The following is a 22,472-nucleotide window of genomic DNA, read 5'->3' on the forward strand; positions in this document are numbered from 1 at the left end:
CATGTACATGTAGGACTGCCGGAATGGGTGTGTGTGGGAATATTACGTCATATTGTAATTTTGACACAGAGACACAAAGAAGGGAGTGGTGATCTCGAGTTATGAGAATGCACAGACATTCAAAGAAACGGAGGAAGCAGAAGTGTGTGAGCTCTCGTAAGGTAAGCACTTTTCGCCTATTTGTATTCAGATACAAAGGGAATCTCTTTTGAGATAATATTTTATATTGATTTCACAATACACAGTTACTGTGTTGTGGTCAGGTAATGGTGCAGATATAAAGATTGTATTGTAGTAGTGTTGTATAGGAGAATATAGAAGAATATAGTAGATGAAAGTTATGTTAAACATTCACGGAAAGAACAGCTAGTGAATAGATCTAGATGCTCCTAGACTGTAAGTGATTACATTATGATTTATGACGAACAATATGTTGAACTGTAGCCCAGTTTTAAGTCAGCGATTAATACATGGAGGAGCAAAGTGCAGTGATTAGACATAGCAAGTTAAAATGGGACATCATGATAAGCCTATGTTAACCTGTTTTACTTGTCTGACATTAACATTGTCTCTGTTTCTGAACAGATGATGAAGCTGAAAATGTATTCCCAGTCTGGAAATCCTGCAATAACAAAATTACGGGACCACACAAACATGGATGTTCACCTAGCTCGTCTCTGATATCAAAGCCATGGGCTTTACTAGATTCCGGTGGATCTGCACTTTTGTTGGACTGGTCTTCTCTGTGGTGGATATCGCATCGGATTTCCTTCTGAGCTTGCAATATTTCAGGGAAGGACACTACACCTGGTTTGCACTGACACTCATATTTATTCTCATCGGATCTCTGTGCACACAGATTTTCAGCTACTCTTGGTTTAGGGATGATTATAATGACGACGAGGAGACACATACATATGCAACTCATATGGGCTTGCTCCATCTGTTACACCTAGGCTTCTTCACCAGGTAAATGTTCATTACAGGCTGAAACTCTTACTACACTTGAAGTAGTTTTTGGACAAATTGTGCCTTTAAAAACATTACATTATGGCACCCATTGTTATTATACAAAGCCCTAAGAAATGTATTTGATGCTTTAAACTTCATTGAATTAATGTCATGGGTTTAAAAACTCTATGTATTACATTACTCCAGCATGGAAGATCTCTGAGCTCTAAAACACAAATTCTTTCATTTTGTGTACGTGCTGCTTCCTCTATTACAGTGTAAGTTAAAGGAATGGCATGTGAATAATTCTGAAAGCTCGGGACTATCCTATCACCGTCACCAACAGGAACACCTTAAAGATAAGTAGGCTACACTGAGTTACTGATTAGCCTGATGACAGGACAGTAAGCCAGACGGTCACATGCATCTCCCACAGTATGTAAAATCCAGAGCAACACAACTAAGGTGTGTTCAATGGCAGAGTTTATTAAAAGGTAAATCAAAGTTTTATTAAAACCAGATACATTCACACTGAAGGGAGAATACTCTGGCGTTATCTAGACACAGACAGGCCAAAGTCGAAAGTTCAGAAAACAAAACCAAAGCCAAGCATTATGCAAAGAATGAGAACAAGACTTCACAAAGAGTGAGAGGCGGGGTCAGGTGTTGTGTACAGCGTACTGCATACACTGACTAATGGGAACTTGATTTCAAACAGCTGAGACTGTTTGTTCTGTACTATGTATAACATAATGCGCATATAGGAATGTACATGCTCATTATATTATATTATATTACCATGTACATGTAGGAATGCCGGAATGAGTGTGTGTGGGAATATTAGGGGTCACTATGGAAAAGTATACAGTATATTGGGAGAAGGCGATCCCTAGTGGCCAAACGTGGGACTGCCAGATGAGGCTGAGACCCATTGATGATATACAGTAGTACATAATGACTATATTTTCTTGGCCTGTTTCTGGGAGATGGGAGGAAACCAGAGAACCCAGAAGAAACCTATGCGGATATGGGGAGAACATTAACCTATTCAGCACACAGTAACCTGAATGATTGTGATACTGATTAACAAACAATATATTTTGCAGCCATACTATCTAAATCTGGAACTCTGGGACAAAACCAGAACACCAGTGCAACACTCTACTCTACATCTCTAACACAAAGCAAGAAAAGTAATCAAAAGAAATGGTGCTCAACCCTACAACTGATTTTTATATTATAACCCAAACTATATTGTTTAAATAACACTGCGAAAACCAAATGAATTTATTCATGAATCGTTTGCAGAAGCATTTACACAATGCCAGGAATCGTAGAGGAGGCGGATGCAAGTGCTGATAATTTATTGTATAAAGTACAAACAAAACAACCAAAAAAACTGTGAAACCAAGAAACACAAATATGAAAAAAAAAAAATGTTTACATACACATAAAATTCCGTTTAAGGACTATATCTGGGTTGCAGCCGTATTCCGAATATGATTTTTATATGCGTAAAGGAATTGGAATATTTCTGTGTAAGTATGTGGTTGTAAGCATGCCTGGGTTGCCATTCCATGCCTACAGCTAAGCAGATACTGGTTACGTTACACGCACATCAATATTCCGTTAACATCAGCTTCCTTGCACATGCCATTCATATTTCAGTGATGGCCTTCATTTCAGTCAGTAAATAAAGGTGTATATATAACGTGAAGCTAAAATATCTGTATAGGTCTAATCAATTGGAGTTTTTCTCCACTCATGATCAGTGCAACATTTCCTAATTCTTAAAGGAACTCTTATGGCCAAGAATAATTAATATATATATGACTGAGTCGGAGTGCAATGCTGCAAGGAGTGAAAACAAACCATGTGCTGAGGAAGAAAGTGTGTTATTACTGCTTTTAGCTCTGTGACTCTGTGTCCTTTTGTCCATTTTTATCGATAACAAAGGATCATACACTGGCAGAAACCACAGGAACAACTCAGGTGAGTGTGTGACGAATGCCAGAGCAATTCCTTACCTTCATAGTGTCTATACTACTTTCTTCTGTAGGTACTATGATCTGCTGAAGAGGAGCTTTAGTTGTGTATGGAGGGCACGCTCCAGGTCGAGTAATGAGATGGAGCTGTTTGGGTTGGCGGCTGATCTGAGCATGCTGCGGCTGATGGAGACATTTCTGGAGAGCGTTCCTCAGCTTCTCTTGCAGACATACATCATGCTGCAGCACCAACGCACCTCCAAACTACAGTGTGAGTCCTCAGCGTAAGATTCAATGTACATAAGAATAATATTAATAATAACCTTATATACAGATATAGACAAATTAAAGACCAAAAATCAAATAATGTTTTAGTTGTTGGGTTATCACAAGCTTCCAGAACAGCTTCAGTGCCCCTTGGCATGGATTCTACAAGTCTCTGGAACTGTAAAATTGTACGGGAAGGATGAACACCATTCTTTCAAAATTAAAAGTCCACTCAAGTGAAGTGAAGTGAAGTGACTAATTCTCTGATATCTGATGTATTAAATTGCCCACTATACATTAGGGGTTGCGTGAATATTAATTTTTACTAACCAACTGGTAAATCAAAAATAATAGTTGACTAGTTGTCTTTAACAACAGCAAATAACACATCAAACCCACCCAGTTAACAGCCATACGCTGGCTACACATTACATTTTGAATGATTCTTTAAGTTTTCCTTTTACTATGAAAATAAATAATAAGCATAATAATAAATCTGTGTATCATGTTGTACTATGTAAGGACATACCAATTCTTAAAACGCACTTGTGTGGATGATATGGCTCAGCCGAGATAATTGATTCTGGAGGTAAAAGCTTGCAGCATTGAAGCTCATGTCCATCAACAAAGCCTCCCTATAGGGCAGTGAGCAGCCTTCTTTAGATGAAGGATGTCTACAGCAGAGACTGGGACATTTTAGGCTGATAATGAGCCAGAAGTTGATTCACTATGATCAGCCTGGAGCAGTGCATGCCACCTGACAGGCACTAAACTAGCTGTGTAGGATTGGGCACTAGGCACTCTTTTGCATAGTACTGGGCACAAATGAATTCACTCTATCACAGTGCATAGATTTTTACCAATGCAAACCCTTCTATACAATAAACACTAAACGGAAATGACAGATCACTGCGTGAACAGCCTCCACAGAAATAACACTCCATTTTAAAACCCAAAATGGCTGCCCTAAACTTTTTGCTCCTAATGCTGTCTGTGGTGACCATGGGGGTCTCTTGCATGTATCTACGATGCTTCTACACAGGTCACATTAATTATATGAGAGACTGAAATAAATTAAACATAACCATAAAACTAAAAACTGGCTTACACTTTAATAAAGCTAGATTAATTGTGTTAGCATGCTAATAAATAAGATAGCTAATACAGCAATATGAGGTTGTCACTGGAGCTGTTCAGCTACACGTTAATAGCTAGATAGCTATTAGCGTCGTTAAATGAGGCATTAAATAGAACTAGCTAGTTAGCCTTACACAACCCTTGAGGGATTGTTATTGGAGTATATCACTATATAGAACAAATTATTAAATAAAATAAGGTGTTAAATAAGCCAGATTACACTATCTCAGTAGCTAACGTTAGCTACAAAACATAAATTGCTGTCTCGCCACAGTAGCATTTTCACTCAGTGTGTCGGCCATTTTGAAATTTTCAAATCGCAACAGTGCTTGATGGATCCAGCCTTCAGCAGGTTACAAACCCATGAGTACAAAAAGTGTGCAGTGTTCCACACTTTTCTCTTATTTCTCTGCCGTTCTGTTCCATTTTTCAGATATTAATAGTGATATTAATAAAGTAAACACACTACTGACATTTAATGACTTGAGACAGAGTGAACAGGACAGAACATTGCTAAGTACTTAACACAACACCAAGGTTCAATTTCACAATACAATCAATCACCACACAGGTTGCTCTATTTGTCTTGCAGATCTTAGCATGGTCGTATCCTTCCTAAATGTAGCCTGGAGCACAGTGGATTACTGGCGCTGTTTACGCAGATCGCTCCCCAACACCGAAGAAATGCCACGTGGAATTCCTACAGCCATCTACCTGTTTTATAAAATCTTAACAATCACCGCCCGCATTCTGAGCCTCGCTCTGTTCATCATGCTGACTCCCTATAGCATCTTGGTGTTATTTTTCATGTGGCTAATAATGACCTGGGGGGCTCACGTGGTAAAAACTAATTTCTGCACATCGCTGTGTTTGGAGGAGCTTTATCGCAGCGTCGTCGGGGTCATTCTCATCTTCACCTTTTTCAACATAAAAGGAAAGAAAACCAAAAAAGAAATGAGCATATATTACATGATTGTCACGCTGCATAACTTCTTAGCTCCTGTTCTCCTGTTCCTGGTCATACCGAGGACTGCAGAATCAGACTTCTTTTTACCCGTAACAGTTTTCATATTATTATCTAATACAATGGGACTGGGATTCCTGATCCTCTACTACAGTGCTTTACACCCGCGGAATCAAAACGAGTCAGATGCAGTGGATGGAATGGTCACAGTGAACACAAATAATTCCTACACTACAAGTCGTTCAGACAGATTTTTAAGACTCTAACAACTTGAGGATGATGTTTCAAGTCTCAGGGAAGCTAAATTTGTTTTTAAGTTAATGTTTGTCTTGTATGCACAAAGTCTAGGTAATATTCAGAGTTCCTAATGTTTACAACGTGTACAAACTCTTAACCAGAAGTACTCTCTTTTTCATGTAAAGTGGCTGAACTTTTCCCACAGAGCTTTTATCAAAACTGCACATTCCTCCTTAAACTGTGTTTTTGAATGTGTTTGGGTCAAACACAAAACTAATCTATTGAAAACTAGAGCAAAGCCAGCAAGCAAGTGAAAACTAACCCAGCAAGTACAAGCAAGCCTAGCAAATGTAGCAAGCAAAAGCAAACTAGTGAGCAAAAGCTACCTTTGCAAGCTAACCTAGCAAGCAAAAGTTAACCTAGTGAGTGAAAGCTTACCTCTTTAATGCATAATGCATAACAGAGTGTTGGTTTTAAAGGCCAGCACCTGTACGGAGGAATCAAGCTGTACATCATCATCATCGTCATCATCATAATCAACTTTGGGGAAAAAAACTCCACCATTAAAATCTTTTTTATAGATTTTAATGGTGGAGGTATATATAAATACCTAAATACCTTATAAATACCTAACCTTAACCCATAACCTACTAATACATACGTTTGGTTATTATAGAAACAAATTACTATTTTCCATTGTGTTTCATTGTGCTCTCTGGGATATAAAAGTATTCTTTTCACATTAAAGTACATGAATATCAAAAGCAATATAAGCTAGAAAAGATCCATATCATCCTACTTGTGGAAGCTGGTTTTGCTGATTTTGTAACACAGGTAAAAGACTGAACTCTTAGGACTACTGAAGGATTATTATGAAAATTATGAAACACTGAAGCACTTTACTTAAAGCTGAACCTTATCACTTAACATTTTTCCAAACTAAATACACTTTGATTTACACACGTTGATTGCTGTAAGCATAGCTGTAAATGCGATTTTCCAGAAACTCTACTCAAATCTTTCAACACGCTCAAACATTCACACATGTTTATCTCATATCATAAGCATGAACAAATGTATTTATTTTTACATGGTGCACTCTTGATATCACTTTAATATAAAATAAATTATGTATATCATGTCTTATAATTTTAAATTTAATAAAATTAAATTCTAGTGAGAAGATGATTTGTACCTGTCCAACACCAATAACCAGGAAAAAACCACCAGGTGGTGCTATGCTTCAAAAATATGTACTACAACCACTTTCCTTGGAAAAGCTGTTAAATCTTATATTAACTTATATGAATAAACATTTTAAACCTATTTGCACAGAGATATTATTATTTATACTGCAATTTTACCAGCTATTCTGAATCTTCCTAATTATCTCGTAGCATTGGTTTAGACACTTTCTGTCCTAAAGCATCATTTTGGTATGAAAAAGAAAGAAAATCAAGTATATATATATATATATATATATATATATATATATATATATATATATATATATATATATATATATATATATATGGAAAGGATGTGTATATGTTAAGTATATAGGAATTTAGGTCATCTCAAACTGGAAATGTCTTGGAAACTGGAAATGATTAAACATTACTGACAATTTATTCTTAAACCCAGGTAATCCCTGAACTGAGAGTGTGTCTGTGCAATATTACCAAATTGCATTGAGTATATACTCAATTTATAGAGTTTATTATTAGTGAATTAGTCTAACACACATTATGACAACAGTAACATTATTACATATGCAAGTAATACACGCCATTTAATGAGAAGCACAAAAATGCACCAGAAATGTAGAATTTATACATACATACAATACTGAAAGAGTATCTTTATCAACCACAGAACTACACAATAGTTTAAGACATCAGAACCTCTCGGTGTATTTCTGATTAAAGAAAAAAAAAAAAATTTAACCTTTGAACCCAGTAATCCCTGGATTCGGTGAGTGTGTCTTTGAGAAAGTCTGGGTCATCACATGCAGGGCTAAAACATAACAAACCCAGCTAATTCTGTTTTGACTAGCCATTAAGGAAGAGTGTAATCCTGCAAATAGAGAAAGGGAGGAGAAACGAGAGAGAGATGAAATTATGGATAGAAAACAGACTAAAAGAGAGAGATTCGGATGTTACCAGCACACCCCAAGTATACTGTATACTTTAATATATCTCCTTTTGAAATGGCTATTTTTTTAAATAAATAGCCACAACTCTGTGCCTCCCATATCGCGTATTAAAGCTCTCAGTCTCTTAGTATTTATTTTATCTTCATCAGACTGATTGACAGTTCAGATGTGAGTGTGTTATTCTATCAGCACATTACTACACATGACTATAGAAAACAGAAAATGTAAAGGAACCTGAGTGCTGGAAAAGACTAGCACTTGCATGGAGGAATCATGCTGTACATCATCATCATCATTGCTATCATCATTAATAGGGAATAATAGGGAAATTTATATATTAAACCTAAATCCTTAAATGCGATAATTTTTGTAACAGTCATTATGGTACATTCTGCTGGACGTGATAAAGTGCTGCATAGTCAAATTCCTATATTTACAGAGTTGGATAGGTCAGTCCTGGTAATACCACTGAGAAAAGAGAGAAACAAGCTACACAGGAAGTGTGTGAGTTTCCACAATCCTCAAGAAACAACCATGACAGTTTCTTCAAACCCACAACCACTGATAATTCTCTGCTCTTCTTTAGTGATTTTCAGTAATGCCACATGTAAGCGTACATCTTACTGCAATATAAGAGCCCTGAAACACATTTAAATATGTTTATATTAAAATATTTGTAATGCGATTAGCAATCCTCGTGCCAGTTAGTTGGTTGGTGCTGTATTTTCATTATACCCATGAGTAGTCAGTGGGTGTGTGCCAAGCTGACGTTACAGGGAGACATTCCTGGTTCAGTATAATGGTGTTTAATAGGAGTTGATGTGTATCAACAAGCTGATGTGTTTGAGCAGAGTGTGCAGATGAAGAGATGAGAGAGCTGGACAGACTAAAGGATTAAAGCTCTGCTGCATCGCTTTCTTTAGGTAGTGATGAAATGAGGGTTAAATCTCACTGGCACCACTATCAGCAGGTAGTCGAACGGCATTGTGGGTAATGTAGAAAGCTGTTAACTAAAGTGAAAATAGACCAACGTCTTGATGAAAAAAGAAGTAAGCTAAAAAAAACACACTTCTCTGTCACATTCTAACTGAATCAATAAGTCATGGAAGTTAATTATAAAGCTTAATATCAAGATTCACACAAAATGCATTTTTCCTTTAAGTGTGCATATACTGCAGTATCTCGAATAATTAACAGAGATACCTAAGTGCTTAAGTGTTCTGAATGCTAGTAAAAGCAGAAAACAGTTCAGTGCAAGTGAGTCGCTGCAACTTTAACATCCACACTACACCACCAATGATATAGAGAACAAGCTTCAGAGGAAGTGTATCTGATCCCGCAAGCCTCAGTTTGTGTTCTGTCATGAAACAACCATGACAGCATCTTCAAACCCATAACCACTGATAATCTCCTCTCTTCCTTAGCGATTTCCTGACTGATTGCCACTCTGTAATGCAGCGTACAAGCCAGAATCTTACCGCAATTTGTCCAGACACAATAAACACGCAGAGCCAGACTTAGCCGTGGCTGTTTTCCATTAAGGCTTCAAAGTCTGCATAAAGCCTGATTAATGTGGTTTGGTGAAACAGTGTGTCTTTAATTATTACGGCTGAGCTCACGGAGGCCAGAATGCAGATACATTAGCAGCGAAAACAATTCATAAACGTCCGAATTCTGACAACAGGGAGCTTTGCCTCATGGTCGGAGAATTCTCCGGAATCAAGGGATGAAATAAGCCTCCGGTGTGCTACACAAAGAGTGCCGAAGGTACTTTAATCATAGCAAAAGGGCTAAAAACACTATCCGAGGCAATGACAGATATAGGGGCAAATGGGGGTATTTTAATTAGATCATTTTGTTTCTGCTCTCTAAATAAAGTGCACATGCAGTGGGCAAAGTGAGATTACGTCATACGAATGTGTTATGGGGTGAAGTGATATTAAAAAGTCGCAAAGTAATCCCTCCCTATCTACATCAGTTTAGTGATATACTGTACGTAATTAAAGATATCACTAACAATAAAACAAGATTTTACAACTAACAATACTTAACAATTTAACTAACAACATATGTCCGATATTCTAACAGTGTATCATTTTACTGATATATCATCACATCCCTGCACTTCTTTACCTAAAGCTTCCTAGCAAACCTGGCTAACTATTTAACAACGAATAGCTACTTCTGCATAGTAATGTTAACAATAGCTAACATTAGCACAGTCGTATGTTTAGGTAGCTGGCTTGTTGATGTTAGCTGATGTTAATTATACCACAGCGCTGGTGAATTCTTGAAAGGAGTCTCCAGTGTCAGTGCTTTGTAACAGAGGTAAAGCATGAGTATGAAAAGAAATAATAAAGAAAAAAAAACTAGTTCTGATGTCACATGACCAAGTTTGTGATTGGCTAATCATTGACCAACTGATTCCTGTCACTGAGCAAAAGCAGGACATGCCTTCACCCCTAATATAGACCAATAGAGACAGGAAATATCTCGGATATAATGTTAGAGCGTTCTATAGCTGAATGCGCTCTCTCTCTCTCTCTCTCTCTCTCACACACACACACACACACTGAGTTTGGTTTATTTGTACAGTATGACGACATAAGTTTTGCTACCCAGGCATTTTCTACAGATCCATTTGTATAAAAGGGCTTATAATAATACATAAAAGCACAATCAATTCATTATAAAACTACAATACATGAAAATAAACAGAGCAATCCATGAGTTATGTAGCACTGCGTGTTACGCACGTTTCTCATAGTGGAATAAATGAAAATGGTCGCCTGTGGCTATTTAACTGTTTAATTAAAAATACAAATGTACATACTAGCGAGGAGGTTTATTTTGCTGGAGCGTTATTTTTGGAGTGATTAAGTAATAAGAGGTTTGATCATTAATGATTTAGCCAAGGCGCACGCCAACTTAAACTTTTAACTTATTATTTCAGCTTCACGTTGTTGTTTAAATCATGACCTAATAAATCTCAGATGTGAATATTTTAGCATGCTTGTTTAAACAGACCTCCTGCTGAGGCCCTATTTTAAAAATATGATTTACTGTGGTTTCGCTGCAACAATGCGAAACTTTATTTTGTACCGTTATCACATCACGACATTCATTACATGTTATAGTTTTCACTGTTGCTTACACTAGCAGCTGTGTCTCAATAACTGAAGCTGCTGGCGTGAAACAGTTCAGCTGCGTTCAGTGTCATTACACACTCCTTACACACTGTTCCACATAAAACACAGCATATTTCCCTTCTACACACAAATCTCAAACAGTCTTAAATAAAATTTATGCTACACTACTCCAAACTTTTTTTCCATCATTGTTTGGAGGGAGTGCTGTTATTGCAGGTGTTGAATATGAATGAATGAATGAATGAATATTTGGGAGAGAGAACGCTGCATGTGGCATATCAGACATTCTCTGGTCAATAAGAAATGAGAGGGATGATCCAATATATATATATTTTTCATTATAAGTAGATCAGTTTACACTTTGTTGCTCTGAGTGTTTATACATTTTATGTTAAATTCATTCATTAATTCATTTATTCTTTTATTCTTTCATTAAATCTTTTTTTTAAATGTTCATTTACATATTCATTCCTTTATCTTACTGTCCAATTATTTATTTTATTTAAAGTAATTTGTTCATTCATTTATTCATTCATTTGTTCGTTTGTTTATTCACTCACTGGTTGGTTCTTTGATTTGTTCATTTATTCATTCATTCATTTATTTGTTTATGTTTCTGGCTTCGTTCATTCTTTTACTTCTTCCATAGTCATGCATTTGTTCATTCATTCATTTATTCATTCATTCAACAAATTAATTTCATTATTCACATTTGATTATTCACTTGTTCTTTTGTTTGTTCATTAATTTGTTCATTCAGTCATTTATTCATTCATTCAGTGGTTCACCCATTTATTTAACCATTCATTAATTCATTCATTTCTTTATTTGTCATTATATTACTATTTGTTCATCTGTTTATTTATTTATTTCCTTGATAATTAATTTGTCTGTTTTTGTCTGATAATTATTAATCTGTTAATTTATTTGTTCATTGGTCATTCATTCATTCATTCATTCATTCATTATGTATTTTTTAACACTAAACATACAAAGTTTTCTTTTATTGATGTCAGGAACTTTTAGGCATCTTTTAAAATAGTTCCCAATAATCCTCCACCCCACCCCACATTCTAACCCCACCCCCACTCTAACCCCACCCCACACTCTAACGCCACCCCACATTCTAACCCCACCCCACATTCTAGCTCCACCCCTCACTCTAACTCCACCCCACACTCTAACCCCACCCCACACTCTAACCCCACCCCACACTCTAACGCCACCCCACATTCTAACCCCACCCCACATTCTAGCTCCACCCCTCACTCTAACTCCACCCCACACTCTAACCCCACCCCTGAATCTAACTCCACCCCACACTCTAGCTCCACCCCTCAATCTAACTCCACCCCACATTCTAGCTCCACCCCACACTCTAACTCCACCCCACATTCTAACCCCTGCCATCACTCTAACCCCACCCCTCAATCTAACTCCACCCCACATTCTAACTCCACCCCACACTCTAACCCCACCCTTCAATCTAACTCCTGCCATCACTTTAACTTCACTGATCATTCTAACCCCACCCCACATTCTAGCTCCACCCCTCACTCTAACTCCACCCCACAGTCTAGCTCCACCCCACATTCTAACCCAACCCCTCACTCTAACCCCACCCCACAGTCTAGCTCCACCCCACATTCTAACTCCACCCCTCACTCTAACCCCACCCCACAGTCTAGCTCCACCCCACATTCTAACTCCACCCCTCACTCTAACCCCACCCCTCACTCTAACCCCACCCCACAGTCTAGCTCCACCCCACATTCTAACTCCACCCCACACTCTAACCCCACCCTTCAATCTAACTCCTGCCATCACTTTAACTTCACTGGTCATTCTAACTCCACCCCACATTCTAGCTCCACCCTTTGCTCTAACTCTACCCCACATTCTAACTCCACCCCACATTTTAACCCCACCCCCATGCTCACTCCCCCCATCACAAACTTTACCCCTCACACCAACTCCTCCCTTCAGTCTAACTCCACCCCTCATTCTAACTCCTCCCATCACTCTAACCCCACCTCTCACTCTATCTCCTGCTATCACTCTAACTTAACCAATCACTCTAACCCCACCCCACATTCTAGCTCCACCCCCACTCTAACTCCACCCCTCACTCTAACTCCACCCCTCAGTCTAGCTCCACCCCTCACCCTGACCCCACCTCTAACTCTAGCCTTAATGATCCACAGTAAAGTTTCCCAAAAGCACTGTAAAATTAAGATCATGTTAACTGGCTGAAAGAGAGTTCATGTGATGCTCGCTTTACAGTTTAATTTAGCATTTTTGCAATAGCTATGTTAAACCTTGTGATGAATCTTCCGGCTCCTTCTTCATCTTTTCCCCATCTTTTCATTTTGCCTTGTACTGCTGTGTCTCTTATTCTCTATCTTAATTATTTTCGCTGTGTCTCCTGGTCTCCTCTTGCACAGAGACAGAAAACAGAAGCTGTGCTCATGCTCGTCATGCTGTGGCTCTGTAGGAGTCAGAGGAAGATGGATGATCAGGGTACGTGTGTTTATTTGTGCAGGACTAGAGTTTAGGGGGACGGGGAAGTGTATTATGTATGCAGTGCTCACATTCAGCAACAAAACAAGATTAGGAATTATAGATGAGGAAAGAGAGAGAGAGAGAGAGAGAGAGAAAGGAAGCTAGGGTTGATTAATCTGGACATGCAGCTCGCTCTTTTGTGTTTGTGTTCTTACATCATTTCCTAAAAAAAGCCCAAGCCATGGAAACCATCAAGCCTTTTTTAGTTTTGGAATTTACAATCCTGTGATTAATTACCATTTCCAGGCTAACTATAATAGCTTGCCATTTTAACTGGATGTAATAATGCTGAATTGAGTTATTCCTTGCATTTCCACGACAGTTCAAAACTCTATGGAAGACAGATGATGCCTAGAAATAGAGCATGTCTGTTTCTCTGTCCCGAATGTTTAACTCTCTCATATCTTCAAAGCAATATTTTGGCCAGAAAAATAAATGTACACAGTTTTCCGTTTAACTCAATCAGCCAAGGCATGTTTGGTGTCTGAGGTTCAATTCTTTAGTTTTGCACTGCAGTTATAAACTTGTATCCTTAGCAGCTGTAGCATCATCCAAACTGTGTATATAGGAACAGCCTCCATTGTTCAAACTGCATGCCTAAATCACCTCAAGGTATGTCGAGTTGTTGCTGACCCTGTATGATGCACTGATATCGAAAAACATCAATTTTGTCTGGATTTAATGAATGGTAGCACACATATTTTTGTTAATAGCTTTATGGATGACCATCTGTCTCTCTCTCGCTGTCGATCTGTCTAGAATAAGTCTAAATACTGTATTAGGAAAGAAGCGGGTGTGTGGCAGCTCTTTGATGCTGGATCTTGTGAAATTTGTTCTACATTAAGCCAGTGCTAATCTGATTATGGACCATGATCCATTCAGTCTACTGTAAAAAACCCAAGTGTGAAGCGCAGCACAGTTTTGAACTCGATACTGTGCCGAAACCCGAGAGACGCACTAAAACATTAGGCCCTCTTTGATGTGATATTGTAGCCCATCTGCACTGGAGAGCTGCAGAAAATGGGCTTCAGGAGGGTGTGTGTGTGTGTGTGTGTGAAATGGGAAGTGTGTTTTGTGCTAAAGCATGACGTGAACATGCTGCTGGGCTTTTTATCAGAGCGATAAAAACCGGACCCTCCGTCTCTCAGCAGGGAGGGAAGTGAAGAAGTGGTCTGCTTCTGCCATCCAAGATCAGGTAGTAATCTGTCCATTTTCCTTTTCAGAAATGCATTCATAGTTGCTCTTTATCTGAACAAATGGCATTATTTAATGAATAAATAATTATGCTGTCAAGTATACATCTTGGAATTGTAGCATATGTGATATGATTTTGTATGTATTTGTTTCTAACACGTTCTTTATACAATTCCTTAATCAAGGAGCAGTTATTCCAGTGATTGACATGGACTTGAGGAGTGCAGATAGATACAGATACAGACAGACAGACAGATAGACAGATAGACAGACAGACAGACACACTATGTATAGCCAGCTAGACATAGTGGATATAAAAAAGTCTACACACCTCTTTTAAAATTGCAGGTTTCTGTGATGTAAAAAAATGAAACCAAGATAAATCATGTCAGATCTTTTTCCACCTTAAATGTGAAAAACCAACAAAATTCAAGTGAAAAACAAATAGAAATATTTTAGGGGAAAAAAAGAAATAACTTACGATAACCTGACTGTATAAGTGTGCACACTCCTTAACTAATACTTTGTTAAAGCACCTTTTGCTTTGCACATCTTGACTCTTCCGTGCAAAAATGCTCCAGATCTATCAAATTGCGTGGGATTTCCTGTGCACAGTCCTCTTCAAGTCATTCCACTGGTTTTCGATAGGATTTAGATTTGGACTCTGACTGGCCCATTCCAAAATGTTGATCTTGGATTTGTGCTTTTGGACGTTATTGAGCTGGAAGGTGAAAGTTTTCTTCAGCTGTTTAACAGAGGCCTGCAGGTTTTGTGCCAAAATAGATTGGTATTTGGAGCTATCCATGATTCCATGTATCCTGACTAGATCCCCAGTCCTAGCGGAAGCGAAGCAGCCCTGTAGCATGATGCTTCCACCACCATGCTTCACTGTGGGTTTGGTGGATTGTTTTTGTGCCAAACATATCTTTTAGAATTATACCCAAAATTTCTACCCTGGTCTATTCAGACAGTAAGTTTTGCCCTATGGTTTGGGGTGATTTAGGTGGGCTTGGATGTTGAATGGCTTGCGCTTCAATGTGAGAGATTGTTGTCACATGCAGGGAGTGACCATTACTTGCCTAATATTCCTGCAGCTCCTTTACTGTTGCCATAGGTGTCTTGGCAGCATCCTTGATAATTTTTCCAGGCTTTATAATCTTGGTAAAGTCACTATAGTGGCCTATTTTCTCCTATTTTCTCCACTTATTTCAGTGTTCCATTGTGCATCGAATGTTTTGGAAATTCTTTTGTACCCCTCTCTTGATTGCTCCCTTTTCGAAGATGAGATCCTGTACATGCTTTGTGAGCTCTTTGTGCCAGTTTATGAACAGCTGATCTTTATTTAGGGTTAATCAGAATCACTTAGTTGATGACAGGTCTATGATAATTACTTTTGAACATGAGATGGAATGTGATTAATTCTGAACACAGTCACATGCCCCATTATAAAAGGGTGTGCACACTTGTGCAACCAGGTTATTGTGAGTTTTTTTACCACCCCACCAAAAAAAAAAACATTTCTATTTGTTTTTCACTTGAATTCTTTTAGTTGCTATATCACATTAAAGGTGGAAAAGGATCTGATTTGATTTATCTTAGTTACATCACAAAAACCAGGGGTGTGTAGACTTTTTATATCCACTGTAGACTGATAGATAGATCATCATTTATTCATCTTCTGTTATACTCACACACTTGCACTTCACTTGCACCCAAAGTTTGACAATTATATCAAGATATAAAAATATTTGAATGTACTTGTTTATCACATCGGCATAAAAATCACATCACTGAGCCCATAAAAATGCAAATGAATTTTGAAAGCATTTTCTTTGCAGAAGCAGGAAGAGAGCACTTACACTACCAAGCAAGAGCTAGGAACAATACTAAGTAGGAAAAGGACACAATGATGTGTAGCTTTTATTGCTTTGAATTTTACAGTAACACACAATACTGTAACACTTCATTTAAAATCTCCAAGCTAGCTCAGATGGAGCTCAGAAAGAACAAAACTCTGAGATGAATCTGGACTCATCAGGAGGAGTCAGTCCTACTCTGAGCTAGTTCAGGAGTTACTTTAACATCATGTGAATTAATGATGGTTGGCATGTATTTACTATCATTGTCCTGCAGATGGTGCTGTGACTGCATGGAAAACAAACAAACAGGAACAAACAAACCCTCAGTGATGACTTCATTGTGTCTTTGAAATAAAAAAGGTAATTGTAAAATAAAACTGTAGACTGTTTTCATTTTTCTTTCCTTATTTTAAATGACTTTTTATGTCATTATTTGCTGTTTGTTTATAATTGTATAAAAATAGTTTTTGATTTTGATAAAAACAACAAATAATGACTTAAAAAAAAAAGATTTACTTTTTAATTTGCTTTATCAGAAACAGTTTTAATCTTAAATATGTAATTTGTGATTTTTATCTAAATAAAAGGTAAATAATAATAATTATTGTAATATATAGATACACAGACTGATTGACCTAGTCCATTATAAATCATAGATAGATAAAGAATTAGATAACTAGTCATTTTTTTCTGTATTTTGGCTTATGATTTGGAGTAAACAAAAAAAAACATAATAATAATAATAAGAAGAAGAAGAAGAAGAAGAAGAAGAAGGCACGTTTTTGATCATGCCATGTAAATGAGATCAAATTACATCATGTTCATATTTATATACATAAACAGGAAATATAATTGTTTCTAGTGGCGGTAATTTGATTTTACATTTATATAATTATATTTATTATTCCACATCCGAGCCGTATGTGTGATTTATGTTCATATCTTTAATATCATGTTGATTTGATCACCGGTTTACACCTGGGTAATGTATTGCTTCTAATATACTTTCATTTTTCATAACAATTGTAATGAATATTAGCGGTCATGTTTAATATCTATAGACAATATTTAATTTGACTTCTAAATATCCAGCCGACTAAAACGAAGCTTTAAACTTTCACATGCTAAATCATATTCAATCTGAGGAAATATGAATAAAAGCTGCTGAGGTTTATATGGAAAGCATGTTTGCTGGCTGTGGGTCTCACACACACACACACACACACACACACACACACACACACACACACACACACAAAAGCTCTTCAATATTGAATTTCAGACTTTAATTAAACACACTGTTCAAATTTCACTTCTAAAGAACCGTTAATCTCAGAAAGCTACTGTTAAAAAAAAATCATAAATTCGCTATCTATCTCTCTATTTAAAATCTTAAAACATATTTTATTACCAGTTTTCTCTTACATTGTAGTATAATAAAGATTTATCTAAGGTCTGTTCTTATCTTGTCTGTTTTATTATATGATTTTAACAGAAATCTGAAAGCACCCTTTCTAAAATGAATCAATATTAAATTCAAATTAACACATTATGTGCAGCCAAAACAATAAAATCATGTGCCGTTTTAATTCACAAGCCTTTGTCTAGTTTTAAATTCTGTTGGAAATTGCGTGTGGTATGCAGATTTATCAAAAAGGAAAAAAAAACATAAAAATCATACAAATATCTATAAATTGTATAAATGCTAAAAATGTAAACAGTAAGGAAACAGTATTAAAATCAAGGAAAGTAAAAAGCTACTTTTTTATTTGGCTGCTGGGCGTTTGATTTGTTTCGAAAAATTACACGTCTCACAAAGCCTAGCTTTCTGCATCTGGGTGAACATCTGTAAACAGAATGAAGTGCTGCAAGCTGTTTGTATGTAATTTCATTTTCAGTTAAATCAGTTGGTGGCATTTCAAAATGGAAAGAACTTAGTGTTTTAGTGTTGCTAAACGTATCAGTTTCCCAAGTCGTTAAATTACCATGTGATTTTTACATAATTCATTTATTTTCATTTTTTTAATATGATTAATTTTTCACGTGATTTTTTTCGTAATTCATTTATTTTCGTACAATTTTCGCATAAGATTCATTTATTTTTACACGTTAATTATTCCAACAAATAAATTATTGGTGTATGTGATTCTTTCACAAATTTATTTATTCAGTATCACATGATTTCATGTCATTCATTTCATTTCAATTCTCACATAATTTTTGTCATATGATTCATTTATTTTAACATGTGATTTTCTCACCTAATTCATTTATTTTCACACGTTAATTTTACAAATCATGTATTTATTTTAACATGTGATTTTCTTCACCTGATTCATTTATTTTTGCACCATTTTTTAATATTATTAATTTATTTTCACATTGTTTTTTCACACAATAATGTAATGTGGGTATACACCCTGAATGGGATGCCAGTCCATCAGAGATATTGATTAATTTATTTTCATACATTATTTTTTAAACACATGATTCATCTATTTTCACATCATCAGTTGTAGATTCATCTATTTTCACATATAAATTTTTCATATGCAGGACGTAGGTGTTTATTCATCACACAGTATTTATATAGCATGATGTCACGTGCTAACGTGAATAAACCTGTACTATTTCAAGGCATAATGTTAGAATATCACATGCTTTTCACATCTAACTCCCATAACCACATGTGAAATGTATATGATTTAATAAGTATATGGGAATCTAATAGCCTTCAGTTTGGTGTTGTGCAAACTGCATGACTAAATCATCACACACTTGCTGCAAAATGCTTTGTTGGGTTGCATGCGTGGCTTCTCATGCTGTTTCTTACACTGTTATCTCAGACAAAAGGACTTTGCAGAGCTAAAAACAGGAGAAGACAACATCACCTTCTTCTTCAGCACATATTTTGGTGTCACTCAATCACACTCAGGTACAAGGTGTGTTGTGGTTAGAGGTGATTTGGATGATAATATAGTTTAATTTGCATATTTAATTTTTAAGGAAGTGAATTTACAATGATTTAGACACGCTGCTAAACTGAAGGCTAACTTTATTAACTTGTTGGCTGCATTAGCCTGGTAGCATTAAAGAACTAAAAAAAATAAACCTTAGACACCAAACATGCAAAGATTTTCAGCAAAATGAATAAATTCATTTCTATTGCACTCTCCGAATGGAGTGTTTATATGTATCCTGCAGACGAACTTCATTTATATGCACATTATATGTAATCCGATCCTAAGTTATGTGCAATGTATTAATGTCAACTTTACCATAAACGTTACCATTCAGTCTCAGCAAAGCGTAAAACAAGAAGAAGAGCTTGTGACAGCAAACAAGTTGCTCAACATTTCATATTTGCCCTACATTCAGGAGCAAGCTTGTTCTGCCTGCTGAAAATAACAGAAAATGCATGTTATCCATCACTATAAAGCTTTTACTCATCTTCTAAGATCACCAACAGTGTGGGAACGACTGCACAAGAAGTAAAGATTTTATTAAAGAAGGTTCTTGGCGAATTTCTGGCGAATATTAAATGCAGATCTTTACTGAGGACCTGCGTCTGCGTCGAATGTGAGTTTGATGCCAAGCCAACCTCACAATCATTTTAAACAGATTAACATCTGAAACATGAGATGTGTTTTCTTACACAACCATTTTATTGTGTGAGTGCATCACGACCCAAACACACATTTGCAGAAAGAAGCAGATTCTGATCGTAAAATTAATCAGACACAAAGATTTACATGACTTTTATTCTTCTTCTATTTAATGGATTATTTAAAAGATTACCCACCTCATTCGATTGGATAGGAATTTCTTTTATATTTGCCTTAACTGATTTTCCGCTTTCCCGATTGATCTGTTGATGAGCGTTTTTTTTTTTTTTAAATTTCTGATCAAATTCTCAGTCGGATTATTAACATATAATTACACTACATGTAAACATACTGTATCTATTGTGTACATTATAATGTATAGCCTGAACTGTCCTTCTAAGAGTATCGCTCTAAGCCTTTAGTCATTTAATTTCAGTGCTTTTAAAATAAGTTGTAAAAATCTTGCAGAAATTTATAACACACTGCTCTTCCTTTGGCGCAGGTGAGGCATTTATGTATATACATATTCATATACAACTTGTTGAAATATGAATGAACTGTTTTGAGTGATCAATGAATAAAACAAAATTGCAACTGTATTTGAAATATATGCTTATTACACCTAATAATAAAAATATGAACCTAATAACTGAAGGAATCCTGGTTAGTTTCCAGTGATTGAAAATGAGATTCAGCGAATGCTAATAGAGGCCCACTGGGACAGGATTCACTCTGCCCCATACTCTGGCACCCCAAGCTCATGGGAAGTAGTACAGACAGTGTGTTTGAGATGTACAGTGTGTTTGAGATGTACATTGTAAAGTTGGGGAGAGGGAAAGGGGGAGTGGATAATGTCCATACATCAGAAATACCTGTGTTTTTTGAGAAGTACTATGGCTGGAAACACAGTTGAACAAAAGTAAGTCTAAAAGACTAGGAAAGAGCTGCTACACTGTATGCTGGATGAGTTTACACTGATCAGCCATAACAATGAAACCACTGACAGGTGACCTGAATAACACTGATTATCTCGTTACAATGGCACCTGTCAAGGGGTGGGATATATTAAGCAGCAAGTAAACAGTCAGTTCTCAATGTTGATGTGTTAGAAGCAGGAAAAATGGGCAAGAGGAAGGATCTGAGTGACTTTGACAAGGGCCAAATTGTGATGGCTAGATGACTGGGTCAGAGCATCTCCAAAACAGCAGGTCTTCTGGGGTGTCCCTGGTATGCAGTGGTTAGTACCAACCTAAAGTGGTCCAAGGAAGGACAACCGGTGAACCGGCGACAGGGTCATGGGCGCCCAAGGCTCACTGGGGAGCGAATGCTACTGTCGCACAAATTGGTTAAAAGTTAATGCTAGCTATGATAGAAAGATGTCAGAACACACTTGTTCAGCTTGTTGCGTATAGGGCTGCGTAGCCGAAGTCTGGTCAGAGTGCCTCACCAAAATCTATGGTCATGAGCTGCTTTTCTTTTCCTCAGGTGGAACACATTTTCATTATTACTGTCGTGTGTTTTCAGGAAATCCCACCATCAACTGACTAACAAAATACATTTCTCAACAATAAAAAGAAACACACACACACAAAATCTCCATGAACAGGAAGGAACTTTTCCAGTCCAAAGCCAACAAAGCTGAGCTCTCTGATGTTTTCTTTGTAGTTTAACCAAAATCTAATAGCTAATATCGACTCCATCAATGTCAATCATGTGGAAAGATTCTTTAAGAGGGCCATGTTACTTCAATTATCCATCGATTATCAATTTAGCATAATTTGTTTTCTTTTATTTTGCTGTCCAAAAGCAGTTCAAGAATTACCTTCATAATTCCCTCATTTATTACGCTAGTTTACAAAAACTTACAGCTGATCCTCATTATTGAAGAGTCTATTAATGAAAATGCACACGGTTTCATAGTTTAGCTGCTTGTCTAAACTAAAGAGTTTAGACAAAGCAAGAAAAGGCAAAAAACAAGAAATCTAAGTCTTCTTTTTCTTCTCATTATTATTATTATTATTATTATTATTATTATTATTATGATTATTATTATTAATACAGTTTAATGAGGAAGTGTAAGATCTGCCATCAGGTATTATAGTCAGGCAATATGGAACACACACACACACACCACACACGTCAGCAGCTACTGGTTTGAAGTCAGTATAATTAACAGGCAATTTGATACACTAAGGGCCCGAGAGGTTTTCAGTCCCAAAGACACGTAGGAGATCTATCAGTGGGTGCTAACTGGCCACACACACACACACACACACACACACACACACACACACACACATATGCGTTTCTCTGAGCCATCCTGCCTCAGGCTTGTGGTGTGTATGGCTGTGTTTAGTTATTAATGGCCAGGTGTGAATAAAAGATGATGGTCTGCACACAGATAATG

The 22,472-nt window shown here is 36.8% G+C and overlaps 1 protein-coding gene across 1 annotated transcript; it reads left to right on the forward strand.

Moving 5' to 3' along the window:
* xkr9 (XK, Kell blood group complex subunit-related family, member 9) lies at positions 1–6,905 on the forward strand. Its single transcript, XM_026937830.3, has 4 exons — positions 1–161; positions 586–969; positions 3,011–3,207; positions 4,933–6,905. Exons 2-4 carry the CDS (start codon positions 692–694, stop codon positions 5,568–5,570), a joined length of 1,113 nt encoding a protein of 370 aa, XP_026793631.1. The 5' UTR covers positions 1–161; positions 586–691; the 3' UTR covers positions 5,571–6,905.
* Positions 6,906–22,472: the final 15,567 nt, after the last annotated feature.

The sequence above is a fragment of the Pangasianodon hypophthalmus genome, chromosome 22, assembly GCF_027358585.1.
Source record: "Pangasianodon hypophthalmus isolate fPanHyp1 chromosome 22, fPanHyp1.pri, whole genome shotgun sequence".
Lineage (NCBI taxonomy): Eukaryota > Metazoa > Chordata > Actinopteri > Siluriformes > Pangasiidae > Pangasianodon > Pangasianodon hypophthalmus.

What these genes read in the sequence shown, in the direction of transcription:
- xkr9 (XM_026937830.3), top strand. Translation starts at nt 692, where the DNA reads ATGGGCTTTACTAGATTCCGGTGGATCTGCACTTTTGTTGGACTGGTC. An exon ending in CACCTAGGCTTCTTCACCAG is followed by an intron (nt 970 to 3,010) that starts GTAAATGTTCAT and finishes TTTCTTCTGTAG; the next exon opens with GTACTATGATCTGCTGAAGA. An exon ending in ACGCACCTCCAAACTACAGT is followed by an intron (nt 3,208 to 4,932) that starts GTGAGTCCTCAG and finishes TTTGTCTTGCAG; the next exon opens with ATCTTAGCATGGTCGTATCC.